This window comes from Agelaius phoeniceus, chromosome 32 (assembly GCF_051311805.1).
Source record: "Agelaius phoeniceus isolate bAgePho1 chromosome 32, bAgePho1.hap1, whole genome shotgun sequence".
Classification (NCBI taxonomy): domain Eukaryota; kingdom Metazoa; phylum Chordata; class Aves; order Passeriformes; family Icteridae; genus Agelaius; species Agelaius phoeniceus.
In genome coordinates this window covers 201,023-224,198 of record NC_135296.1, presented here as the reverse complement: position 1 = coordinate 224,198, position 23,176 = coordinate 201,023, and the positions used below count along the sequence as shown (strand labels likewise).

The following is a 23,176-nucleotide window of genomic DNA, read 5'->3' as shown; positions in this document are numbered from 1 at the left end:
CAGAGGTGACCCAGGTGACCTGGGTGGCAACGAGGACAGGGACAGGGATGGGGACAGTGACAATGACAATCACACACCGATGCTGTAGTAGCTGTAGACAGGGACAGTGACAGTGACAGGGACAGTGACAGTGACAGGGACAGTGACAGGGACAGTCACACACCGATGCTGTAGTAGCTGTAGACAGTGACAGTGACAGGGACAGGGACAGTGACAGTGACAGTGACAGGGACAGTCACACACCGATGCTGTAGTAGCTGTAGACAGTGACAGTGACAGTGACAGGGACAGGGACAGGGACAGTGACAGTGACAATGACAGTGACAGTGACAGTCACACACCGATGCTGTAGTAGCTGTAGACAGTGACAGTGACAGGGACAGTGACAGTGACAGTCACACACCAATGCTGTAGTAGCTGTAGACAGTGACAATGACAGTGACAGTGACAGTGACAATGACAATGACAGTCACACACCGATGCTGTAGTAGCTGTAGACAGTGACAGTGACAGGGACAGTGACAGTGACAGTGACAGGGACAGTGACAATGACAGTGACAGTCACACACCGATGCTGTAGTAGCTGTAGACAGTGACAGTGACAGGGACAGTGACAGTGACAGTGACAGGGACAGTGACAATGACAGTGACAGTCACACACCGATGCTGTAGTAGCTGTAGACAGTGACAGTGACAGTGACAGGGACAGTGACAGTGACAGTGACAGTGACAGTGACAATGACAGTCACACACCGATGCTGTAGTAGCTGTAGACGCTGACGGCCGCGGGCTGGATCAGCCCCACCTGGAACCTCTGGTGGGCCTTGAAGGCGAAACACTCCTGGGCCCTGTGTGACACCTGGGGACAGCGTGGGGACAGGGACAGGGATGGAGACAGGGACAGGGGACAGGGACAGGGGACATTGATGGGGACAGGGACAGCCATGGGGATGAGAACAGGGACAGGGGACACAGGCAGGGGACAGGGACAGGGATGGGGACGGGGACACAGGCAGGGGACAGGGGACAGGGACAGGGACAGGGGGGTGGCACTCAGACAGGCTGCGAGCCACCTCCCCAGCGCACCCGGTCCTGTCCCCAGCCATGTCCCCGTGCTGTCCCCACCCATCCCTGCCCTTGTCACCACCTTGACACTGTTGCTGTCACCACCCCTGTCCCCAGCCCTGTCCCTGTCCCCAGCCCTGTCCCCCTCCTGTCCCTGCCCGTCCCCAACTCCATCCTGACCCCTGTGCCATCCCATCCCTGTCCCTGCCCTTGTCCCCATCCCTGTCCCCCCTTGTCCCTGTCCCTGTCCCATCATGTCCCTGTCCCATCCTGTCCCCATCCCTGTCCCCATCCCTGTCCCCGTTCCTGTCCCATCATGTCCCCACCCCTGTGTCCCCATCCGTCCTATCCCTGTCCCACCTTGTCATTGTCCCACTTTGTCCCTGTCACCATCCCAGTCCCATCCCCACCCCCGTGTCCCCAGTGTCCCCAGTGTCCCCACCTTGTCCAGGTAAATGACGACGTTGCTCCGCTCTTTGTCCTGGTCCAGCTCGAACTTGGAGATGTACCTGTCCACGCCCTCGGACAGCTGGGGACAGGGACACGGTGACATTGGGGACATTGGGGACAGCGTGACACTGGGGACAGTGTGACACCAGGACCGTGGGGACACATGGGGACAGCAAGGACGTGGGGACACAAGGACACACGTGTGGCAACAAGGGGACATGGTGGCACATGATGGCACAAAGACTTGGGGTCCCTTGTCTTTGTCCCCATGTGCCCGCAGTGTCCCCATGTCCCCCTGTGGTGTCCCCATATCCCCACAGTGTCCCCGTGTCCCTGTGGTGTCCCCATGTCCCCACAGTGTCCCCATGTCCCCCTGTGGTGTCCCCATGTCCCCCTGTGGTGTCCCCATGTTCCCCCAGTGTCCCCATGTCCCCCTATGGTGTCCCCATGTCCCCTGTGGTGTCCCCGTGTCCCCTCACTGACCCTCCTGAGGTCCTGCACGTCCGGTGTGAATCCCGTGAGCATGGACACGTCCAGGATGGACATGGTGGCATCCACGGTGTCCAGGTACCTGTGGGGACACAGCTGAGGCCACCCCGCCTGTCCCCACCCCCCTGTCCCTCCCGATGTCCCCAACGCCCCCATGGCACAAGGTGAGTGCTTTTTGTCCCCAGTGTCACCATCCCTGTCCCCGCTGTCCCCAGTGTCCCCTGTGTCCCTCCATCCCATTCCCCACCATGTCCCCAGTGTCCCCAGTGTCCCCAGTGTCCCCAGTGTCCCCATCCTTTCCCTGATGTCCCTGTCCCATGGTCCCCAATGTCCCCAGTGTCCCCAGTGTCCCCAGTGTCCCCAGTGTCCCCATCCTTTCCCTGATGTCCCTGTCCCATGGTCCCCAATGTCCTCAATGTCCCCAGTGTTCCCAATGTCCCCATCCTCTCCCCGATGTCCCTGTCCCCAACATCCCCTCTCTGTCCCCAGTGTCCCCAGTGTCCCCAGTGTCCCCAGTGTCCCCATACTTTCTCGGCTGTCCCTGTCCCCAATGTCCCCAATGTCCTCACCCTGTCCCTGATGTCCCCAATGTCCCCATTTTCCTCCTTGTCCCCAGTGTCCCTTCCTCCCCTTCTCCCTGTCCCCACTGTCCCCACTGTCCCCACTGTCCCCACTGTCCCCATTTTCCTCCCTGTCCCCGATGTCCCTTCCTCCCCTTCTCCCTGTCCCCACTGTCCCCACTGTCCCCAGTGTCCCCAGTGTCCCCACCTGGTGCAGATGTTGATCTTGACCGTCCTGATGATATCCTCCTCTTCCCTGCCTGGGTGGGGACACCGAGGTGACATCGAAGGTGACACGGGGCGCTCACAGAGGGGACGCGGGGAGGGGCTGGCGGTGACACCGCCAGGACAGGGAGGGGACAGTTGGGGACCCACCCTTGTTGACCTCCTCCACGTCCACGCTCAGGTGGAACTTGTCACACTTGTCCTCCCTCTCGGGGACCTTGGCGTGGTACACGGTCACCACTGTCATTGTCCCCTTGCCCACGCCCTCGGCCTTGACCGTGAAGTCCTCGTTGTGCTTGGTCTGAGGGGACAGGGGACGGTGGGGACATCGGAGGGGACATTGGGAGGGGACATTGGGGACATCGGGAGGGGACATCGGGAAGGGACAGGGACATTGGGGACATTGGGAAGGGACAGGGGATGTTGGTAAAGGACAGGAGACATCAGGAGGAAATATTGGGAGGGGACAGGGGACATTGGGGACATCAGGAGGGGACATTGGGAGGGGACACTGGGGACACTGGGGACGTGGTACACGGTCACCACTGTCATTGTCCCCTTTGCCCACACCCTCGGCCTTGACCGTGAGGTCCTCGTTGTGCTTGGTCTGAGGGGACAGGGGACGGTGGGGACATCGGAGGGGACACTGGGAGGGGACATTGGGGACATCAGGATGGGACAGGGGACGTTGGGAAGGGACAGGGGATGTTGGGAAGGACAGGGGACATTGGGAGGGCACAGGGGACACTGGGGACATTGGGAGGGCACAGGGGACATTGGGAGGGGACAGGGGACACTGGGGACATTGGGAAGGAGACAGGGGATGTCCCCAGGAGGGACAGGGGACATTGGGAAGGCGACAGGGGACGTCCCCAGGAGGGACAGGGGACATTGGGAAGGCGACAGGGGACACTGGGAGGGCACAGGGGACATTGGGGACATTGAGAAGGAGACAGGGGACGTCCCCAGGAGGGGACAGGGGACATTGGGAGGGGACAGGGGACATTGGGAAGGAGACAGGGGACGTCCCCAGGAGGGACAGGGGACATTGGGAGGGGACAGGGGACATTGGGGACATTGGGAATGAGACAGGGGACATCCCCAGGAGGGACAGGGGACATTGGGAGGGGACAGGGGACATTGGGGACATTGGGAGGGGACAGGGGACATCCCCAGGAGGGACAGGGGATGTTGGGAGGGGATAGGAACCAGGGATGTCCACAGAGTTGAGAGCACACAGAGGGGACAGGGAAGGGACAAAGGCAACGGTGGCCGTGGTGATGGGACGGGATCGTCCAACGAGGAGACCCAGAGGTGACAGTGCCAGGTGACAATGCCAGGGGACAGGGTGACAAAGTGACAGGTGACAAGGGGCTGAGACATCCCAAACCTTGAGAGGCCACAGAGGGGACAGGAGGGGACACGGAAGGGACAACGGTGGCCATGGTGATGGGAGGGGATTGTCCAACGAGGAGACGCAGGGGTGACAGGGACAGGTGACAATGCCAGGGGACAGGGGACAGGGACAGGGAGAGGGACACGTAACAGGGACAGGTAATAGGGACAGGGACAAGGACAGGTGGCAAGGACAGGGACAGGGACAGGGACAGGGACAGGTGACAGTGCCAAGGACAGGTGACAAGGACAGATGACATGGACAGGGACAGGTGCCAAGGACAGGTGCCAAGGACAGGGACAGGTGCCAGGGACAGGTGCCAAGGACAGGGACAGGGACAGGTGCCAAGGACAGGTGCCAGGGACAGGTGCCAAGGACAGGTGCCAAGGACAGGTGACAAGGACAGGTGCCAGGGACAGGTGCCAAGGACAGGTGCCAAGGACAAGGACAGGTGCCAGGTGCCAGGGACGTTACCTCGGCGGAGCGCGCCACCAGCGCGTTGCGGTTCTCGATGCGGTACTTGATGGGGCTGGCGCGGCGCGGCAGCAGCACCGACACGTCCAGCTCCAGCTGCTCCTGGGCCTGCGCGGCCACCTGGTACTGGGCCAGCGCTTGGAACACCAGGATGGTGGCCTGAGGGGACATTGGGGTCACCGGGGCTTGGGGACACCACCTGTGTGTGCTGGGCCAGCGCTTGGAACACCAGGATGGTGGCCTGAGGGGACATTGGGGTCACCAGGGCTTGGGGACACCACCTGTGTGTGCTGGGCCAGCGCTTGGAACACCAGGATGGTGGCCTGAGGGGACATTGGGGTCACCAGGGCTTGGGGACACTGATGGAGAACCCACAAGGGCTCTGGGGTGGCCTGAGGGGACACCGGGGTCACCAGGGCTTGGGGACACTGATGGAGAACCCACAAGGGCTCCTGGGTGGCCTGAGGGGACTTTGGGGTCACTGGGGCTTGAGGACACTTGTGGAGAACCCACAAGGTCTTCGGGGTGGCCTGAGGGGACACTGGGGTCACCAGGGCTTGGGGACACTGGGTGGAGAACCCACAAGGGCTCATGGGTGGCCTGAGGGGACTTTGATGTCACCGGGGCTTGGGGACACCAGCTCTGTGTCCACCTGGTGCTGGGCCAGCACTTGGAACACCAGGATGGTGGCCTGAGGGGACATCAGGGTCCCTGGGGCTTGGGGACACTGCTGGAGAACCCACAAGGGCTCATGGGTGACAATGGAGGCCTGAGGGGACACCGGGGTCACCAGGGCTTGGGGACACTGGGTGGAGAACCCACAAGGGCTCCGGGGTGGCCTGAGGGGACACCAGTGTCACCAGGCCTTGGTGACATCACCTGGAGCTCCCCAAACTCTTCCGAGCGCCCTTTGGCTCCTGCGCCACCCAGGACGTCCCCAAAACGACCACGCCCCTCCCTGTCACCCCCAGCGCCGCCGGGGGTCCCGGGGCTGTCCCCGCGGTGGCCGGGGCTGCCCCGTGTCCCACCTGGGTGGAGCCGTAGCCCCCTCCGTAGTAGTTCTGCTGGGCCAGCCACCGGACCACGGGCCCGGCCAGCTGGGCCTTCTCCATCTGCACCAGGGCCAGCAGCGCGTAGGACGTGCCCTCGATGTTGTAGGTGCGGGCGTTGCTCTCCTCCCAGCTGGCCCCGCCTGCGGGGACACCGGGGACACCTTCGGCCACCAGGGACCCCCACGGCCACCTCAGCCCGGCCTCAAATGACGGCCCCGGGTGAGGCGTTATCTCAGGAGGGTCCTAAAGCACTTCTGGAGAAGCTCAGGAGGACCCAAAACCACCTCCCCTGACCCCAAATTCCAACCCTGGGTGAGGATCAGTTCTGGAGAACCTCATGAGGACCCAAACCCATCTCCTTTCACCCCAGTTTGACCCCTCTTGAAACGTCACCTTTGGAGAACCTCCCGAAGACCCAAACCCACCTCATTTCACCCTAATTTTGACCAATTTCCACCCCAGTTTTGGTGTCACCTTTGGAGAACCTCATGAGAACCCAATCCCACCTCCTTTAACCTCAATTTTGACCCCTGTTGAGGTCTCACCTTTCGAGAACCTCCTGAAGACCCAAACCCACCTCCTTTCACCCCAATCTGGACCAATTTCCACCCCAGGTTTGGTGTCACCTTTAGAGAACCTCATGAGGACCCAAATCCACCTCCTTTCACCTCAATTTTGACCCCTCTTGGGGTGTCTACTTTGGAGAACCTCATGAGGACCCAAACCCACCTCCTTTCACCCCAATTTGACCCCTCTTGAGACGTCACCTTTGGAGAACCTCATGAGGACCCTCTCGCTCTTGAGCTTCCCGGCCAGGGCCAGCGCGTAGGACGCCAGGGCCACCGTGTAGGGCCGGGCCAGCTGCTCGTAGCGCCGCGCCAGGAACCCGGCGGCCTTGTTGATGCTGTCGTCCAAGCTCTGGGAACCAAGGATGGAGAATTTGGCATCTCAGGTGGCTTCCATGACGGTCTGGAAGCTCAGGAATGCCACCTGTGGGGTCACTCACGTTGATGTGGTCCTTGCAGATGTCCCGTGCCTCCTGCAGGGCGATGAGCACGAAGGCGGTGAGGGACACCTCGGGCTCGGCGCCGGCGTAGCCTCCCTGCGGGACGAAAAAGAGGGAAAAAACCTCGGGATTGGGGTTTTCCAAGAGCTCAGTGGTCCACCAGCAGCTCATTCCAAAGATGTGTCCTTGACCGGTCCGAGGGACAGCCAAGGGACAGCCAAGGGACAGCCAAGGGACAGCCAAGGGACAGCCAAACTTCACCCAAGGGACACCCAAAGGGTCTCTGACCTTCATGTGACCTTCAGGTGAGGAACACCCAAGAGAGATCCAAAGAATATCTGACCTTCACCTGACCTTCACCTGACCTTCAGGTGAGGAACACCCAAGGAACATCCAAGGAACACCCAAAGGACGCCCAAGGGACACCCAAAGAATATTTGACCTTCATGTGACCTTCAGGTGAGGAACACCCAAGGGACAATCAAGGGACACCCAAAGAACACCCAAGGGACACTCAAGGGACACCCAGTGGACACTCAAATGTCACCCAAGGGACATCCAAAGGATATCTGACCTTCACCTACCTTCACATGAGGAACACTCAAGGGACACCCACGGGACACCCAAGGGACACCCAAAAAGCACCCAAGGAATGTTTGACCTTCACCTGACCTTCACCCCAGGAAACTCCAAGGAACACCCAAAAACCACCCAAGGAACACCCAAAACCCACCCGAACTTCAATCAAGGAACACTCAAAGAGTTCCTGAGGTTCACCTGACCTTCACCCAAGGAATGTCCAAGGAACGCCCAAAAAGCACCCAAGGAACACCCAAAACCCACCTGAACTTCAACCCAGGAACACTCAAAGAATTCCTGAGGTTCACCTGACCTTCACCCAGGGAATGTCCAAGGAACACCCAAAAACCACCCAAACTTCAACCAAGGAACACTCAATGAATTCCTGAGGTTTACCTGACCTTCACCCAAGGAACACCCAAGGAATACCCAAAAAGCACCCAAGGAACACCGGACCTTCACCCAAGGAACGCCCAAGGAACACCCAAAGTTCACCAGACCTTCACCCAAACCCTCCCACCCTCCACCCGAGGTCCCCCAAGCTTCGGCCACCAGCAGTGACAGGGTTGAGGTGTCCCCCTACCACCATCTCCTTATGGATGACGGGCGCGTCCTCCTGGAAGACCCCGTCCGGCTTCTGCTTGTTGAGGATGAGCCACTTCATGGGGCCGCAGATCTCGCTGTGCTCGATGTCCGTCAGCTTCCTGGCCATGGCGAACACCTTCACCACGTAGGCGGTCAGCCTGGGCATGGGGACACCTGAGGGTCACACCTGGCCGTGTCACCTGGGCTGGGTGGTGGCGGTGGTGGCAGCAGGTCCCTCACCAGGTGCTGGAGGAGCGGCTGGTGAAGGCAGCGTAGGAGCTGTCGGGCTTGCGGAAGGCCAACTGTTGGGTGTAACCTGCGAGGAGATGGCCATTGGTCAACGTGAGGGGTGGCCTGGGTGGGCTTCAGGCCACCAGTGCCCTCCAGCCATTGGTCAATGCAAGGGGTGGCCTCAGGCCATCAATGTTCTCCAGCCATTGGTCAACATGAGGGGTGGCCTGGGTGGGCTTCAGGCCATCAATGTCCTCCAACTGTTGGTCAACAGGAGGGGTGGCTTCAGGCCATCAATGTTCTCCAGCTGTTGGTCAACGTGAGGGGTGGCCTGGGTGGGCTTCAGGCCACCAATGTTCTCCAACCATTGGTCAACAGGAGGGGTGGCCTGGGTGGGCTTCAGGCCACCAATGGCCTCCAACTTTTGGTCAATGCAAGGGGTGGCCCCAGGCCATCAATGTTCTCCAGCCATTGGCCAACGTGAGGGGTGGCTTGGGTGGGCTTCAGGCCACCAATGTCCTCCAGCCATTGGTCAACATGAGGGGTGGCTTCAGGCCATCAATGTCCTCCAGCCATTGGTCAATGCAAGGGGTGGCCTCAGGCCATCAATGTTCTCCAGCCATTGGTCAACATGAGGGGTGGCCTGGGTGGGCTTCAGGCCACCAATGGCCTCCAACTGTTGGTCAACGCAAGCGGTGGCCGCGGGCCACCAATGTTCTCCAGCCGTTGGTCAATGCAAGGGATGGCCAGTGATGACTTCAAGCCAACAACGTTCTCCAACCATTGGTCAATGCAATGACAAATTTGAGGATGTTCCCACCATTTTGAGGACTTTCCCACCATTTTGGTACCATTCCCACCATTTTGAGGCTGCTCCCACGGTTTTGAGGACAGTTCCCACCACTTTTGTTGCCATCCCACATTTTGAGGACGTTCCCACTATTTGAGGACGTTCCCACCACTTTTGGGGCCGTTCCCACCATTTTGGCGCCATTCCCACCATTTTGAGGGCATTCCACCATTTTGAGGACATTCCCACCATTTTGAGGATGTTCCCGCTATTTTGAGGACATTCCCACCATTTTGAGGACATTCCCACCATTTTGTTGCCATTCCCACCATTTTGAGGACATCCCCTCCCTTCTGGGGCCGTTCCCACCTTTCTTGATCAGCTCGATGGCGCCGGCCCGGCGGTCGATGCCGAAGTTCTCCCACTGCATGGTGTTGTCCAGGTAGTGGACGGCGATGACCGTGGGCGTCATGCCGATCATGTTCTGCTCCCCACAGCCCGACGGGGTCACGATCAGGTGCTTCAGCTTGGCCCCATCGATGGCCTTCTCCACGATGATGGACACGGGGTTGCCTGCGCCAGGAGAGGACGTGTCACGCCCAAGATGTCCCACCTGTCCCCCTCCCCAGCCAGCTTGTCCCCACGTGTCTTCTCCGTGGTGCTCACCCTGGATGCTGACTTTGGTCTCCGACTCGGTGTTGGGGACGATGTCCGAGAGGTCGGCAGACTTCACCCGCTCCTCCTGCACGCCGTCTGTGGGGTGGGGTGGCCGTGGTGACCCCAAATCCTCCCCTGAGGTGACCCAGCCCCACCCCACATCAGGGTGTCCCTTGTCCCTTGAGATGCCCCAGTTCTCTGGTGGGATGTCCCCTGTCCTCCAAGCTGTCCCAAACCTGAGCTTGGAGGTTCCTCCTTGATCCCTCCAGATGTCCCAAACCCACAGTGGGACCTCCATGGACCCCAAAGGTGTCCCAAACCCACCACGGGACCTTCCTGGTCCCCAAAGACATCCCAAACCCACAGTGGGACTTCCATGGACCCCAAAGATGTCCCAAAGCCACCGTGGGACCTCCTCAGTCCCCAGAGATGTCCCTAAGCCACCGTGGGACCTGCCCAGAGATGTCACTCACTGACTCCCTTCTTCTGCGGGTCCAGCTCCACGATCTTCACCGTCTTCTCCAGCCGCATCCCCTCGGGCTGTCCAGGGCAGAGTCCGGCACTGAAGGTGGGCTTGGCTCTGGGGTCCTCCCCGTCCCAACCCCTCTGGACCACTGGGAGAGGCCTCCCAGTATAAACCAGTACCCCCAGCGACACATGGGGACAGCCCCAGGAGGCCACACCGGGTCACACAGGTCGCTGAGGTCCTGGAGACCCCAAGGTCTCTCTTGTGTCTTGGTCAACTTCATTGTGTGGCCACCATGGTCAGCCTGAGCTTGGTGACCCCACCCAGATCACCAATGAAGATATTGATTGAAAACATCAAATCAATGAGGGCATCAAGTCCCATGGTCAGCTTGACCTTGGTGACCCCACCCAGATCATCAATGAAGATATTGATTAAAAACACCAAATCAATGAAGGCATCGAGTCCCATGGTCAGCCTGGCTTTGGTGATCTCATCAATGAAGATATTGATTAAAAATACCAAATCAATGAGGGCATCGAGTCCCATGGTCAGCCTGACCCCATCCAGGTGATCAATGAAGATATTGATTGAAAACACCAAATCAATGATGCAACCAAACCAAACTGGCCACACACGCTGACCCCTTGGTGCCACCACGGCTGACTGGACGTGCCACCACCCACCCCCCACCTCTGCTGCGGTGGACCTGGCCCACCCATGGTGGCCGCCCAACACTGAAGGAGAACACCATGGATGCCACCATGCTGGGAGCATCTCAAGAACGTAGATGCCACCACTCTTGGCCACTCACCACCACCCGGAGCTTCTTCTTGACCCCGTCACCCATGTATCGGTCACGGACGGACGCCTTGACCTCGACGTCCAGCTGGCCGAGCTTGAGGGGGACGATGACGAAGGGCACGGCGCGCGAGGACTCGGCCTTCACCCGCAGCACCTGCTGGAAGCGCCGCTTGGCCGTGGAGGGGCTGCACAGGTCGGGGTTGTAGATCAGCTCCACGCGCACCTGGACGGTGACAAGGAGGTCACACCTGAGGTCTGGACAGGGTGACCTTTGGCGTCCCCAAAAAAATGTCCCCAGCTGACCGTGATGTCTTGTGGCATGTAGTTGTAGAGGATGGCGCGGATCTCCACCTGCTCGTTCCTCACCACCGAGTAGGGCAGGCGGAGGTCGATGAAGAACTGCTTCATCACCGTGACCTCGTAGGGGGTGGCCACGCACAGCCCTGGGGTTGGGGACACGTGAGGCCTTGGGGCTGGGGACACCTCGTGCCCCCAAGGCAGCCCCGAGGTCTTCAGAGGTCCCTGGAAGGCCAGGGAGTCCTCAAAAGGTTTGGGAGATCCATCAAGACCCACAGAGCCCTCAAAAGGTTTGGGAGATCCATCAAGACCCATAGAGTCCTCAAAAGGTTTGGGAGATCCATCAAGACCCACAGATTCCTCTCAAGGTTTAGGAGATCCATCAAGAACTGTGGCATCCTCCCAAGGTTTAGGAGATCCATCAAGAACTGTGGGATCCTCCCAAGGTTTAGGAGATCCATCAAGAACTGTGGGATCCTCACAAGGTTTGGGAGATCCATCAAGACCCACAGAGTCCTCCCAAGGTTTAGGAGACCCCTTGAATCCCAAAGTTTAGGAGATCCCTCAAGTTCCATGGAGATCCCTCAAATCCCAAGGATGGCCACCAGGCTTTGGGGCATCTCCCCCTCAGATTCTGGAGATCCCTCAAATCCTGGTGAACCCCTCCAGGCTTTAGGGGACCCTTCAGGTCTCAGGGACCCCTCACGAGGTTTGGGGACGTTCTGCTGGCCCCAGGAACCCCCTTGTCCTCCATGGCCCCATACCTTTGGTGGGGGAGAGGCTGACGGCCAGGATCTCCCAGGTGGTGATGGAGTCCTGCAGGAACACGGGCACCGTCTTGGCCGAGATCCTGGAGAGGACAGGAGTGACCAAGAGGGTCAGGGGGTGTCACCATGGGACTTCTCTGGTCCCCAAAGATGTCCCAGCCCCACAGCGGGACTTCCATGGTCCCCAAAGATGTCCCAGCCCCACAGCTGGACTTCCATGGTCCCTAAAGATGTCCCAAACCCACAGCGGGACCTCCCTGGTCCCCAAAGATGTCCCCACCCCACAGACCCCCAACCAGGACCAGGAGCTTGGAGATGACCCCTGAGTGGACCAAGAACCCCTGAGCTGGACCGGGAGTTTAGCAGGGACCTTTGTGTGGCTTTGGGGTGACCATAACTGCTCTCCAGAGATGTCCAAGCTGGATGGGGACAGGGTGCCCAGGCTGGGCTGTGGGGTGGGAGGGTGGTGGCACAGGGGGGTGGTGGCACAGGAGGTCCAGGCTCACCCCAGCTCGTTGGGATCCCCCGTCAGCTGCTCCACCTGCCACAGCCAGCTCTCGGGGAAGAGGGTCCGCGAGGTGATTTCATCTTCCTCCAAGAAGGGATCCTCGTCCTCAAAGCCTGGGGGTGGTGGCATCGGACCCCTCGAACGTGGCCTCAGGGCTGAGACCCCTGGGTGGAGCCGGTATCACCCAGCGCCACCCAGTGTCACCCAGTGTCACCCAGTGTCACCCAGTGCCACCCAGTGTCACCCCAGCATCATCCAGTGCCACCTAGTGTCACCCAGTGTCACCCAGTGCCACCCAGTGTCACCCCAGTGTCACCCAGCACCACCCAGTCTCAACCCAGTGTCACCCAGTGCTACCCAGTGTCACCCCTTGTCTTGCCCAAGGTCACCCACCTGCCACCCAAGCGTTGCCCAATGGGTTGTCCAAGGGCCACTTGACCTTCACCCAGGGAATGCCCCAAACGCACCCAAGACCCTCCCAACCTTCACCCAAGCTCCACCTGAGGAACACCCAAGGAACACCCAAGGTTCTCCTGACCTTCCACCAGGGAAAGTCCAAGGAACACCCGAAGAACACCCAAGGAACATCCAGAGAACACCCAAGGAACACTCAAGGAACACTCAAGGAACACTCAAGGAACACCCAAGGAACACCCAAGGAACACTCAAGGAACACTCAAGGAACACCCAAGGAATACTCAAGGTTCTCCTGACCTTCCACCAGGGAAAGTCCAAGGAACACCCGAAGAACACCCAAGGAACACCCAAGGTTCACCTGACCTTCATCAAAGAACATCCAACCTTCACCCAAGCTCTGGTCAAGCTCACCTTCACCTGAATTCCACCAAGGAACACCCAAGGAACACCCAAGGAACACCCAAGGTTCACCTGACCTTCACCAAAGAACATCTAAGGAATACCCAAGGAACACCCGAGGTCCACCTGACCTTCACCAAGGAACACCCAAGGATCATCCAAGGAACACTCAAGGAACATCCAAGGAACACTCAAGAACACCTAAGCTTCTCCTCACCTTCACCAAGGAACACTCAAGGAAAACCCAAGGTTCACCTGACCTTCACCAAGGAACACCCAAGGAACACCCAAGGAACACCCAAGCTCTGCTCAAGCTCACCTTGACCTGAGATCCACCAAGGAACACCCAAAACCCGACCTTCACCAAGGAACACCCAAGATCCACCTGACCTTCACCAAGGAACACCCAACCTTCACCCAAGCTCTGCTCAAGCTCACCTTCACCTGAGTTCCACCAAGGAACACCCAAAACCCAGCCAAGACCCTCCCAACCTTCACCCAAGCTGCACCTGAGGAGCACCTGAACTTCCCCCAGGGAAATTCCAAAGAACGCCCAAGGAACATCCAAGGAACACCCAAGGAACACCCAAGGTTCACCTGACCTTCACCAAGGAACACTCAAGGAAAACCCAAGGAACATCCAAAGAACATCCGAGGAACATCCAAAGAACATCCGAGGAACATCCAAGGAACACCCAAGGAACACCCAACGAACACCCAACGAACACCCAAGGTTCACCTGACCTTCACCAAAGAACATCCAAGGAACATCCAAGGAACACTCAAGAACACCTAAGCTTCTCCTCACCTTCACCAAGGAACACTCAAGGAAAACCCAAGGTCCACCTGACCTTCCTCCAAGGAAAGTCCAAGGAACACCCAAGGAACACCCAAGGAAAACCCAAGGTCCACCTGACCTTCACCAAGGAACACCCAAGCTTCACCCAAGCTCTGCTCAAGCTCACCTTCACCTGAGTTCCACCAAGGAACACCCAAAACCCACCCAGGACACTCCACCAACCTCCACCCGAGGTTCCTCCAAGCTCCCCGACCTTCTCCCACCCTCCGTGACCCAACACTTGCTTCTGGCCAGGCCGGCGCTGGGCGAGAGGTTCTGCTGGTCCCGCTTGGCCTTGATGTATCTGCAGCAGTCGAGGAAGGCGCGGACGCAGGCGTCGCCCTCCAGGATGTACTCGCTCCTCTGCTCGCAGCCGTGTCCCATCGGGTTGTCCTTCATCCCGTCCTCGCAGCACCTCCTCTCCAGCTTGTCCGAGTACTCGGCCGCTGGTGGACACCAGGAGTGGGATGGGACAGGCCCTGGTGGCTCGAGGGACTGGGGACCTCGGGGTCTGGGACATTCTGGTGGCTCTTTGGGACATGGGGACTTCGGGGTGTGGGACATTCTGGTGGCTCTTTGGGACATGGGGACCTCGGGGTGTGGGACACTCTGGTGGCCTTTGGGGATGGGGACTTCGGGGTGTGGGACATTCTGGTGGCCCTCAGGGACATGGGGACCTCGGGGTGTGGGACACTCTGGTGCCCCTCAGGGACATGGGGACCTTGGGGTGTGGGACATTCTGGTGGCCCTCAGGGGTGTGGGACACTCTGGTGTCTCTGGAATGGGGATCTCGGGGTGTGGGACATTCTGGTGGCCTTTGGGGATGGGGACATCAGGGGTGTGGGACATTCTGGTGGCTCTTTAGGACATGGGGACCTCGGGGTGTGGGACATTCTGGTGGCCTTTGGGGATGGGGACCTCAGGGTGTGGGACATTCTGGTGGCCCTCAGGAACATGGGGACCTCGGGGTGTGGGACACTCTGGTGGCTCTTTGGGACATGGGGACCTCGGGGTCTGGGACATTCTGGTGGCCCTCAAGGGTGTGGGACACTCTGGTGGCTCTCGGGAATGGGGACCTCGGGGTGTGGGACATTCCGGTGGCTCTTTGGGACATGGGACACTCTGGTGGCTCTCGGGAATGGGGACCTCGGGGTGTGGGACATTCCGGTGGCTCTTTGGGACATGGGACACTCTGGTGGCCCTTAGGGAAATGGGACACTCTGGTGGCCCTCAGGGACAAGGGACGCTCCTCTGGTGGCATCTGGGACATGGGACACTCTGGTGGCCTTTGGGGCTGGGGTTGCTGTGGGACATGGGACACTGGTGACCCTCAGGGTCTGGGACACTTTGGCAGCCTCAGGGACAAGGGACACCCTGGGGACCTTGGGGACAAGGGACACCCTGGTGACCCCTGGGGACAAGGGACACCCCAGTGCCACCCACCCTTGGTGCCCTTGTACTCGGCGAGTGCCAGCGAGCGCCGCTTGCGTTTGGCAGGCTGGGGACACAGGAGCTCTGGGGACAGAGGGGACACTGGTCAGGACCCCAAGGTGTCCCAGGTGTCACATCCCAAAGCTCAGCGTCACCTCCACCATCCCCGAGGTGTCACCTCCACCATCCCCGAGGTGCCACCTCCACCATCCCTGAGATGTCACCATCCCCATCCCTGAGGTGTCACCTCCACCACCATCCCCGAGGTGTCACCTCCACCATCCCTGAGGTGTCACCTCCACCATCCCTGAGGTGTCACCTCCTCCACCAACCCTGAGGTGTCACCTCCACCATCCCCAAGGTGCCACCTCCTCCACCATCCCTGAGATGTCACCATCCCCATCCCCAAGGTGCCACCTCCTCCACCAACCCTGAGGTGTCACCTCCACCATCCCCAAGGTGTCACATCCTTGAAGTGTCACCTCCACCATCCCCAAAGTGTCACCTCCACCATCCCCGAGGTGTCACCTCTCCTGTCTCTGAGGTGCCACATGCTTGAAGTGTCACCTCCACCATCCCTGAGATGTCACCATCCCCATCCCTGAGGTGTCACCATCCCCATCCCTGAGATGTCACCTCCCTCATCCCTGAGGTGTCACCTCCTCCACCACCCCTGAGGTGTCACCTCCACCATCCCCAAGGTGCCACCTCCACCATCCCTGAGGTGTCACCTCCTCCACCATCCCTGAGGTGCCACATCCTTGAAGTGTCACCTCCACCATCCATGAGGTGTCACCTCCTCCATCCCCGAGGTGTCACCTACACCATCCCCAAGGTGCCACCTCCTCCACCATCCCCGTCCCCTGCTCCATCCCCAAGGTGCCACCTCTGTAAGATGCCACCTCCCTGAGGTGCCACCCGCCTGTCCCCGCGGTGCCACCACAGCTGTCCCCACCTGACCGCTGGGGCGTGGTGACCTTGACGCTGGTGGCCAGGCTCAGGCCGGCGTCCGCGAAGACGCCGACGTTGTCCCGGCCGCTGCCCGCCGTGCAGCCGATGTCACTTTTCTCCACCGTGTCCCAAACCTGTGCCCACAGGGGACAGCTGTGACCAGTGCCACCACCAGCCAGGGGTGACAGGACAGCTGTGACACTGCCACCACCCAGGGGTGACAGGACAGCTGTGACACTGCCACCACCACCCAGGGGTGACAGGACAGCTGTGACACTGCCACCACCCAGGGGTGACAGGACAGCCGTGACACTGCCACCACCATCCAGGGGTGACAGGACAGCTGTGACACTGCCACCACCACCCAGGGGTGACAGGACAGCCGTGACACTGCCACCACCCAGGGGTGACAGGACAGCTGTGACCAGTGCCACCACCCAGGGGTGACAGGACAGCTGTGACACTGCCACCACCACCCAGGGATGATGGGGACAGCTGTGACACTGCCACCACCACCCAGGGTGACAGGACAGCTGTGACACTGCCACCACCACCCAGGGGTGATGGGGACAGCTGTGACACTGCCACCACCATCCAGGGACAATGGGGACAGCCGTGACACTGCCACCACCACCCAGGGACAATGGGGACAGCTGTGACACTGCCACCACCACCCAGGGATGATGGGGACAGCTGTGATGGCCACCACCCCACCCTGGGGACAATGGGGACAGCTGTGACGGCCACGGCCACCACGCAGGGATGGCAGGGATGGGGGACACCCGTGACAGCCACCACCACCACCAGGGGTGACAGGGACAACCATGATGGCCACCGGGAGGGGACGATGGGGACAGGGACAGCCGTGACAGCCACCACCCAAGGGTGCTGGGGATGGCCATGGCCACCCCTTGGGGACATCGAGGACAGGGCCACCCACCCTGGTCTGGGTGAGCTTGTTCTTGTTGAGGACAAAGACCCCCTTGTCCACGGCCACCACCCAGGGACAGCAGGGACACAGACAACCATGGTGGCCACCACCAGGGGACAATGGGGACAGGCACAACCATGGTGGCCACCACCAGGGGACATCAGGCACAACCATGGTGGCCACCACCAGGGGACATGGAGGACAGGGCCACCCACCTTGGCCTGGGTGAACTTGTTCTTGTTGAGGACGTAGACCCCCTTGTCCACGGCCACCAGCCCCACGTAGGCCTTGTGGTCGCCCTCGAGGCGCAGTCCTATCCGTGCCCCCGGCTCTTGGACATGGTTGTCACGTTCTGTCGCCCCCTTCACCACCAGCTGCCACAGACACAGGAGGTGACGTCCCCAGGATGTCCCCAAAAGACACTTTTGTCCTCCCCCCACCACGGGAGACACCACATTTGGACATGGGCTTCATGTCTGGGCCACCAGGGCCACCAGGGCCACCGGTTCTCCAGATCCCTCAAGGGCCCCCAAACGCCTCAAGGACCTCTCAGTTCCCTCAAGAACCTCCCAAACCCCTCAAGGAACTTCCAGATCCCTCAAGAACCTCCCAAGCACCTCCAAATCCTCCCAGACCCCTCAAGGGCCACTTCAAGGACCTCAAGGCCATCCAGGTCCCTCAAGGACTTCCCAAACCCCTCAAGGACCTCCCAAACCCCCCAAGGACCTCCCAAACACCTCAAGGACCTCTCAGTTCCTTCAAGAACCTCCCAAACCCCTCAAGAACCTCCCAGGTCCCTCCAGGGCCACCCCAAGGACCACTCCACCACCACCAAGGCCCTTCCAACATCTCCAAGACCCCCTGGGACCCCCCTGGGACCACCAGGGGACACTGACGGAGCCCATGCAGGTGTCCTTGACGTCCACCCAGACGGAGTCGGCCACGATCTCGCCGGGCAGGACGTAGTAGAAGGCCACGATGCGGAAGGACGGGATGAGCTCGGGCGTCACCGGCAGGGTCATGGTCACCAAGCTCTGGCCGGGCTCGTGCCGCTGCCGGCCGGCTCGGAGGATGCGGCCCTTGGTCATGATCTGCCAGGAACCCAGGCTTGGTGACCACCTGGACGCCCCTCAGTGTCCCCTCAAGGACCTCCCAGACCCCTCAAGAACCTCCCAAACCCCTCAAGGATCTCTCAGTTCCATCAAGAACCTTCCCAAACCCCTCAAGGACCTCTCAGTGTCCCCTCAAGGACCTCCCAAACCCCTCAAGGACCTCCCAGACCCCTCAAGGACATCCCAAACCCCTCAAGGATCTCTCAGTTCCATCAAGAACCTTCCCAAACCCCTCAAGGACCTCCCAGACCCTCAAGAACCTCCCAGACCCCTCAAGGACGTCCCAAACCCCTCAAGGATCTCTCAGTTCCATCAAGGACCTCCCAAACCCCTCAAGAACCTTCCAAACACCTCATGGATCCCCCAAACCCCTCAAGGACCTCGCAGGTGCCCCCAAGCTCATCCAAATGTCCTCCAGGTCCCTGGATGTCCAGGTGGTCACCAAGGTGGAGGCACCACCGATCAACCATGGGTACCCACCTGGTAGGTGAAACCTCCCAGGTCCCTCAAGAACCTCCCAAACCTCTCAAGGACCTCCCAAACCCCAAACCCCTCAAGAACCTCTCAGTTCCCTCAAGGGCCCCCCAGGCTCATCTAAATGTTCTCCAGGTCCCTGGACATCCAGATGGTCAAGGTGGGGGCACCACCAATCAACTGCGGGTACCCACCAGGTAGGTGAAACCTCCCAGGGCCCTCATGGACCCCCCAAACTCCTCAAGGACCTCTCAGTTCACTCAAGAACCTTCCAAACCCTTCAAGGACCTCCCAGGTCCCTCAAGGACTGCTCAGTTCCTTCAAGAACCTTCCAAAACCCTCAAGAACCTCCCAAACCCCTCAAGGACCCCCCAAACCCCTCAAGGACCTCCCAAGTCCCTCAAGGGCCCCCCAGGCTCATCCAAATGTCCTCCAGGTCCCTGGATGTCCAGATGGCCAAGGTGGGGGCACCACCGATCAACCGCGGGTACCCACCAGGTAGGTGAAGAACGGGACGGAGTTGCGGACGTTGTTGTTGCTGGTCTTGAGGTGGAAGTTGACGGCCAGGTTGTCCCCAGGCTGGAGCTCGGTGGCGGCCACCGCCAGGTGCAGAAAGTTGCCCGAGCCGGCCTGGCTGCGATAGGCCTGGGCCGTCATCTGCCGCAAGGCCTGGCGCTCCGGGGGCAGCCCCTCCTGCGCCGTCCGCACCTGGCACGGGGGACACGGGGGCACTCGGTCAGCGGGGAGGGACACGGGCCGGGCTGGGGGCAGCGGGGAGGCCTTGGCCACCAGAGAGGCTCCATGGAGGCCTTGGCCACCAGAGAGGCTCCATAGAGGAACCATCATGGAGAGCTTGGCCATCATGGAGGCCTTGGCCGCCAGAGAGGCTCCATAGAGGAACCATCATGGAGAGCTTGGCCACCAGAGAGGTTCCATAGAGGCCTTGGCCATCACAGAGGCTCCATAGAGGCCTTGGCCACCAGAGAGGTTCCATAGAGGAACCATCATGGAGAGCTTGGCCATCATGGAGGTTCCACAGAGGAACCATCATGGAGAGCTTGGTCACCAGAGAGGTTCCATAGAGGCCTTGGCCACCACAGAGGTTCCATAGAGGCCTTGGCCACCAGAGAGGCTCCATAGAGGTCTTGGCCACCACAGAGGTTCCATAGAGGAACCATCATGGAGAGCTTGGCCACCATAGAGGTTCCATAAAGGCCTTGGCCATCATGGAGGGTTTGGCCATCATAGAGGGTTTGGCCACCACAGAGGTTCCATAGAGGTCTTGGCCATCATGGAGGTTCCATAGAGGAACCATCATGGGGGGGCTTGGCCACCATAGGGGCTCCATAAAGGCCTTGGCCATCATGGAGAGCTTGGCCATCATGGAGGGCTTGGCCACCATAGAGATTCCATAAAGGCCTTGGCCATCATGGAGGATTTGGCCACCATTGAGGTTCCATTGAGGTTGTAGCCACCACAGAGGTCTTGGCCATCATGGAGGGCTTGGCAGTCATGGAGGGCATGGCCACCATAGGAGCTCCATAAAGGTCTTGTCTACCATAGAGGCCTTGGCCATCACGGAGGGCTTGGCCATCATAGAGGACTTGCCCCCAGAGAGGTTCCATAGAGGAACCATCATGGAGGGTTTGGCCACCATAGAGGGCTTGGCCACCACAAAGGGCTTGGCCATCATGGAGGCCTTGGCCACCATGGAGGTTCCATAGAGGTCTTGGCCATCATGGAAGTGTGTTGGTTATCATGGAGATTTTGGCCACTATGGAGATTTTGGCCACTATGGAGGTCTCTGGACATCTTGACCACCACAGTGCACTGACCATCCCGAATGTCCAGTCCTGCTGTCCTGAGCCATGGTCATCACCACCTCAGCCACCCCAAGGCCCGGTCACCTCCCCAGCCCTGGGCCACCCTGGTGAGGTGACAGCGGTGTCCCCACTCACGGTGATGGGGACGCTGTCCCTGGTGGCCGGCATGTTGAGGACCAGCCTGGCCGTGCCATCGCCCCGCGTGGACACCTGGCCCTGGAAGCCATCGGCCTCGACGGTGACACGCGGCGCTGGGGACCCATCAGGGTTGGTGACATAAACCTGGAGGGGACACTGGGATTGGTGACATAAACCTGGAGGGGACACTGAGGGATGGTGACATAAACCTGGAGGGGACAGCAGGGTTGGTGACATAAACCTGGAGGGGACACCGGGATTGGTGACATAAACCTGGAGGGGACACTGAGGGATGGTGACATAAACATGGAGGGGACACTGAGGGATGGTGACATAAACCTGGAGGGGACACTGGGGGTGGTGACATAAACCTGGAGGGGACACCGGGATTGGTGACATAAACCTGGAGGGGACACTGAGGGATGGTGACATAAACATGGAGGGGACACCAGGACTGGTGACATAAACCTGGAGGGGACACTGAGGGATGGGGGGACGTGGGAGTGAGGGAAGGGACACTGGGAAGGGGTGGTGACACCGGGAAGGGATGGTGGCACTGGGAGGGGACACTGGGAAGGGACAATGATACTGGGAAGGGGTGGTGACACTGGGAAGGGGTGGTGGCACTGGGGACAATGACACTGGGAAGGGGTGGTGACACCGGGAAGGGGTGGTGGCACCGGGAAGGGACACCGGGAAGGGGTGGTGGCACCGCAAAGGGACACTGGCACCAGCAAGTGCCACCCCAGGGACACGGGGACAGCTCACGGTCCCCAGCCCCTCTCAGGTGACACGGGGACATCACCCAGGCACCGACTCCTCCTCCAGCCCCAGCTGTGCCCTGTCCCCGCCCCAGGACACCCCGAGGGTCCCCGTGCCACCACCCTGGGCCACCGCTGTCCCCAAGATGTCACCAACCATGAGGTCAAAGGGCATCCCCGGCTTGAAGTACTTGGGGGTGCGGGTGAAGTGGATGCTGTAGGGGGACGTCACGATCTTGATGTCACCGAGCTGGGCCTCCACCATGTCACTGCCTGTGGGGACACCGCGGCGGCCGTGTCACCTCCGGGCCCTGTCCCCACCCCAGGTGTCCCCCATCCTCTCTGTCCCTGTCCCCTCACTGTCCCCCTGCCACCCTCCATGTCACTGCCTGTGGGGACACCGCGGCGGCCGTGTCACCTCCGGGCCCTGTCCCCACCCCAGGTGTCCCCCATCCTCACTGTCCCTGTCCCCCCATGTCCCCCCGCCACCCTCCTGTGGGGACACCGCGGTGGCCGTGTCACCTCCGGGCCCTGTCCCAGGTGTCCCCCCATCCTCACTGTCCCTGTCCCCTCACTGTCCCCCTGCCACCCTCCATGTCACTGCCTGTGGGGACACCATGGTGGCCATGTCACCAGGTGTCCCCCATCCTCTCTGTCCCTGTCCCCCCATGTCTCCCCATGTCCTCCTGCTGTCCCTGTCCCCCCGTGTCCTCCATGTCCCCCCATGTCCCCCAACTGTCCCTGTCCCCTCGTTGTCCCTGTCCCCTGTGTCCCCCGGCTGTCCCTATCCCCTGGGTCCCCCTGATGTCCCTGTCTCCCCATGTCCCCTCCTGTCCCCCCATGTCCCCTCATGTCCCCCCATGTCCCCCCGTGTCCCATTGCTGTCCCTGCCCCCCATGTCCCCCTGCTGTCCCTGTCTCCCCATGTCCCCTCGTGTCCCCCCGTGTCCCCGCACAGACCCGACTCGGTGATGACGGTGACAGTGACATAGAGGGAGTGTCCCACCAGCTCCTGGGGCTTGGGGAAGCGCTCGCGCAGCTGAGCCATGGACAGCAGGACGTCAGCGTCACCGTCCTGCACCTGGGGACACATTGGGGACAGGGTTAGGGACAGCAGGACGTCAGCGTCACCATCCTGCACCTGGGGACACATTGGGGACACATTGGGGACAGGGTTAGGGACAGCAGGACGTCAGCGTCACCGTCCTGCACCTGGGGACACATTGGGGACACATTGGGGACAGAGTTAGGGACAGCAGGACATCAGCGTCACCATCCTGCACCTGGGGACACATTGGGGACAGGGTTAGGGACAGCAGGGGGCCAGCATGGCCTCGGTGTCACTGTCCTGAACCTGGGGACAGGGTTGGGGACATGGGGACATGGGGACAGGGTTAGGACAGGGCTGGGGACAGGGACAGTGGCAGTGCCAGCATTGGGGACATCACTGGGGACAGGGACAGTGGCAGCGTTGGGGACAGGGACAGTGGCAGTGCCAGGC

The 23,176-nt window shown here is 60.4% G+C and overlaps 1 protein-coding gene across 1 annotated transcript in view; it reads right to left on the bottom strand.

Annotated features, from left to right (window-relative positions):
- LOC129133823 (venom factor-like) overlaps positions 1 to 23,176 on the bottom strand; it is a 33,772-nt gene that overhangs the window by 4,202 nt on the left and 6,394 nt on the right. The window contains exons 9-35 of the mRNA XM_077192342.1: positions 22,636 to 22,756; positions 21,834 to 21,949; positions 20,913 to 21,059; positions 19,450 to 19,662; positions 18,265 to 18,459; positions 17,584 to 17,742; positions 16,442 to 16,571; positions 15,499 to 15,570; positions 14,301 to 14,501; positions 12,400 to 12,514; positions 11,891 to 11,976; positions 11,133 to 11,272; positions 10,840 to 11,052; positions 10,033 to 10,099; positions 9,569 to 9,655; positions 9,272 to 9,475; positions 8,122 to 8,197; positions 7,880 to 8,039; positions 6,718 to 6,813; positions 6,479 to 6,629; positions 5,688 to 5,851; positions 4,660 to 4,818; positions 2,940 to 3,090; positions 2,773 to 2,824; positions 1,999 to 2,086; positions 1,508 to 1,594; positions 754 to 859 (exon numbers count right to left, since the gene is read on the bottom strand). Coding sequence (XP_077048457.1) covers positions 754 to 859; positions 1,508 to 1,594; positions 1,999 to 2,086; positions 2,773 to 2,824; positions 2,940 to 3,090; positions 4,660 to 4,818; positions 5,688 to 5,851; positions 6,479 to 6,629; positions 6,718 to 6,813; positions 7,880 to 8,039; positions 8,122 to 8,197; positions 9,272 to 9,475; positions 9,569 to 9,655; positions 10,033 to 10,099; positions 10,840 to 11,052; positions 11,133 to 11,272; positions 11,891 to 11,976; positions 12,400 to 12,514; positions 14,301 to 14,501; positions 15,499 to 15,570; positions 16,442 to 16,571; positions 17,584 to 17,742; positions 18,265 to 18,459; positions 19,450 to 19,662; positions 20,913 to 21,059; positions 21,834 to 21,949; positions 22,636 to 22,756 — 3,556 coding nt within the window. The remainder of the gene's footprint in view (positions 1 to 753; positions 860 to 1,507; positions 1,595 to 1,998; positions 2,087 to 2,772; positions 2,825 to 2,939; positions 3,091 to 4,659; positions 4,819 to 5,687; positions 5,852 to 6,478; positions 6,630 to 6,717; positions 6,814 to 7,879; positions 8,040 to 8,121; positions 8,198 to 9,271; positions 9,476 to 9,568; positions 9,656 to 10,032; positions 10,100 to 10,839; positions 11,053 to 11,132; positions 11,273 to 11,890; positions 11,977 to 12,399; positions 12,515 to 14,300; positions 14,502 to 15,498; positions 15,571 to 16,441; positions 16,572 to 17,583; positions 17,743 to 18,264; positions 18,460 to 19,449; positions 19,663 to 20,912; positions 21,060 to 21,833; positions 21,950 to 22,635; positions 22,757 to 23,176) is intronic.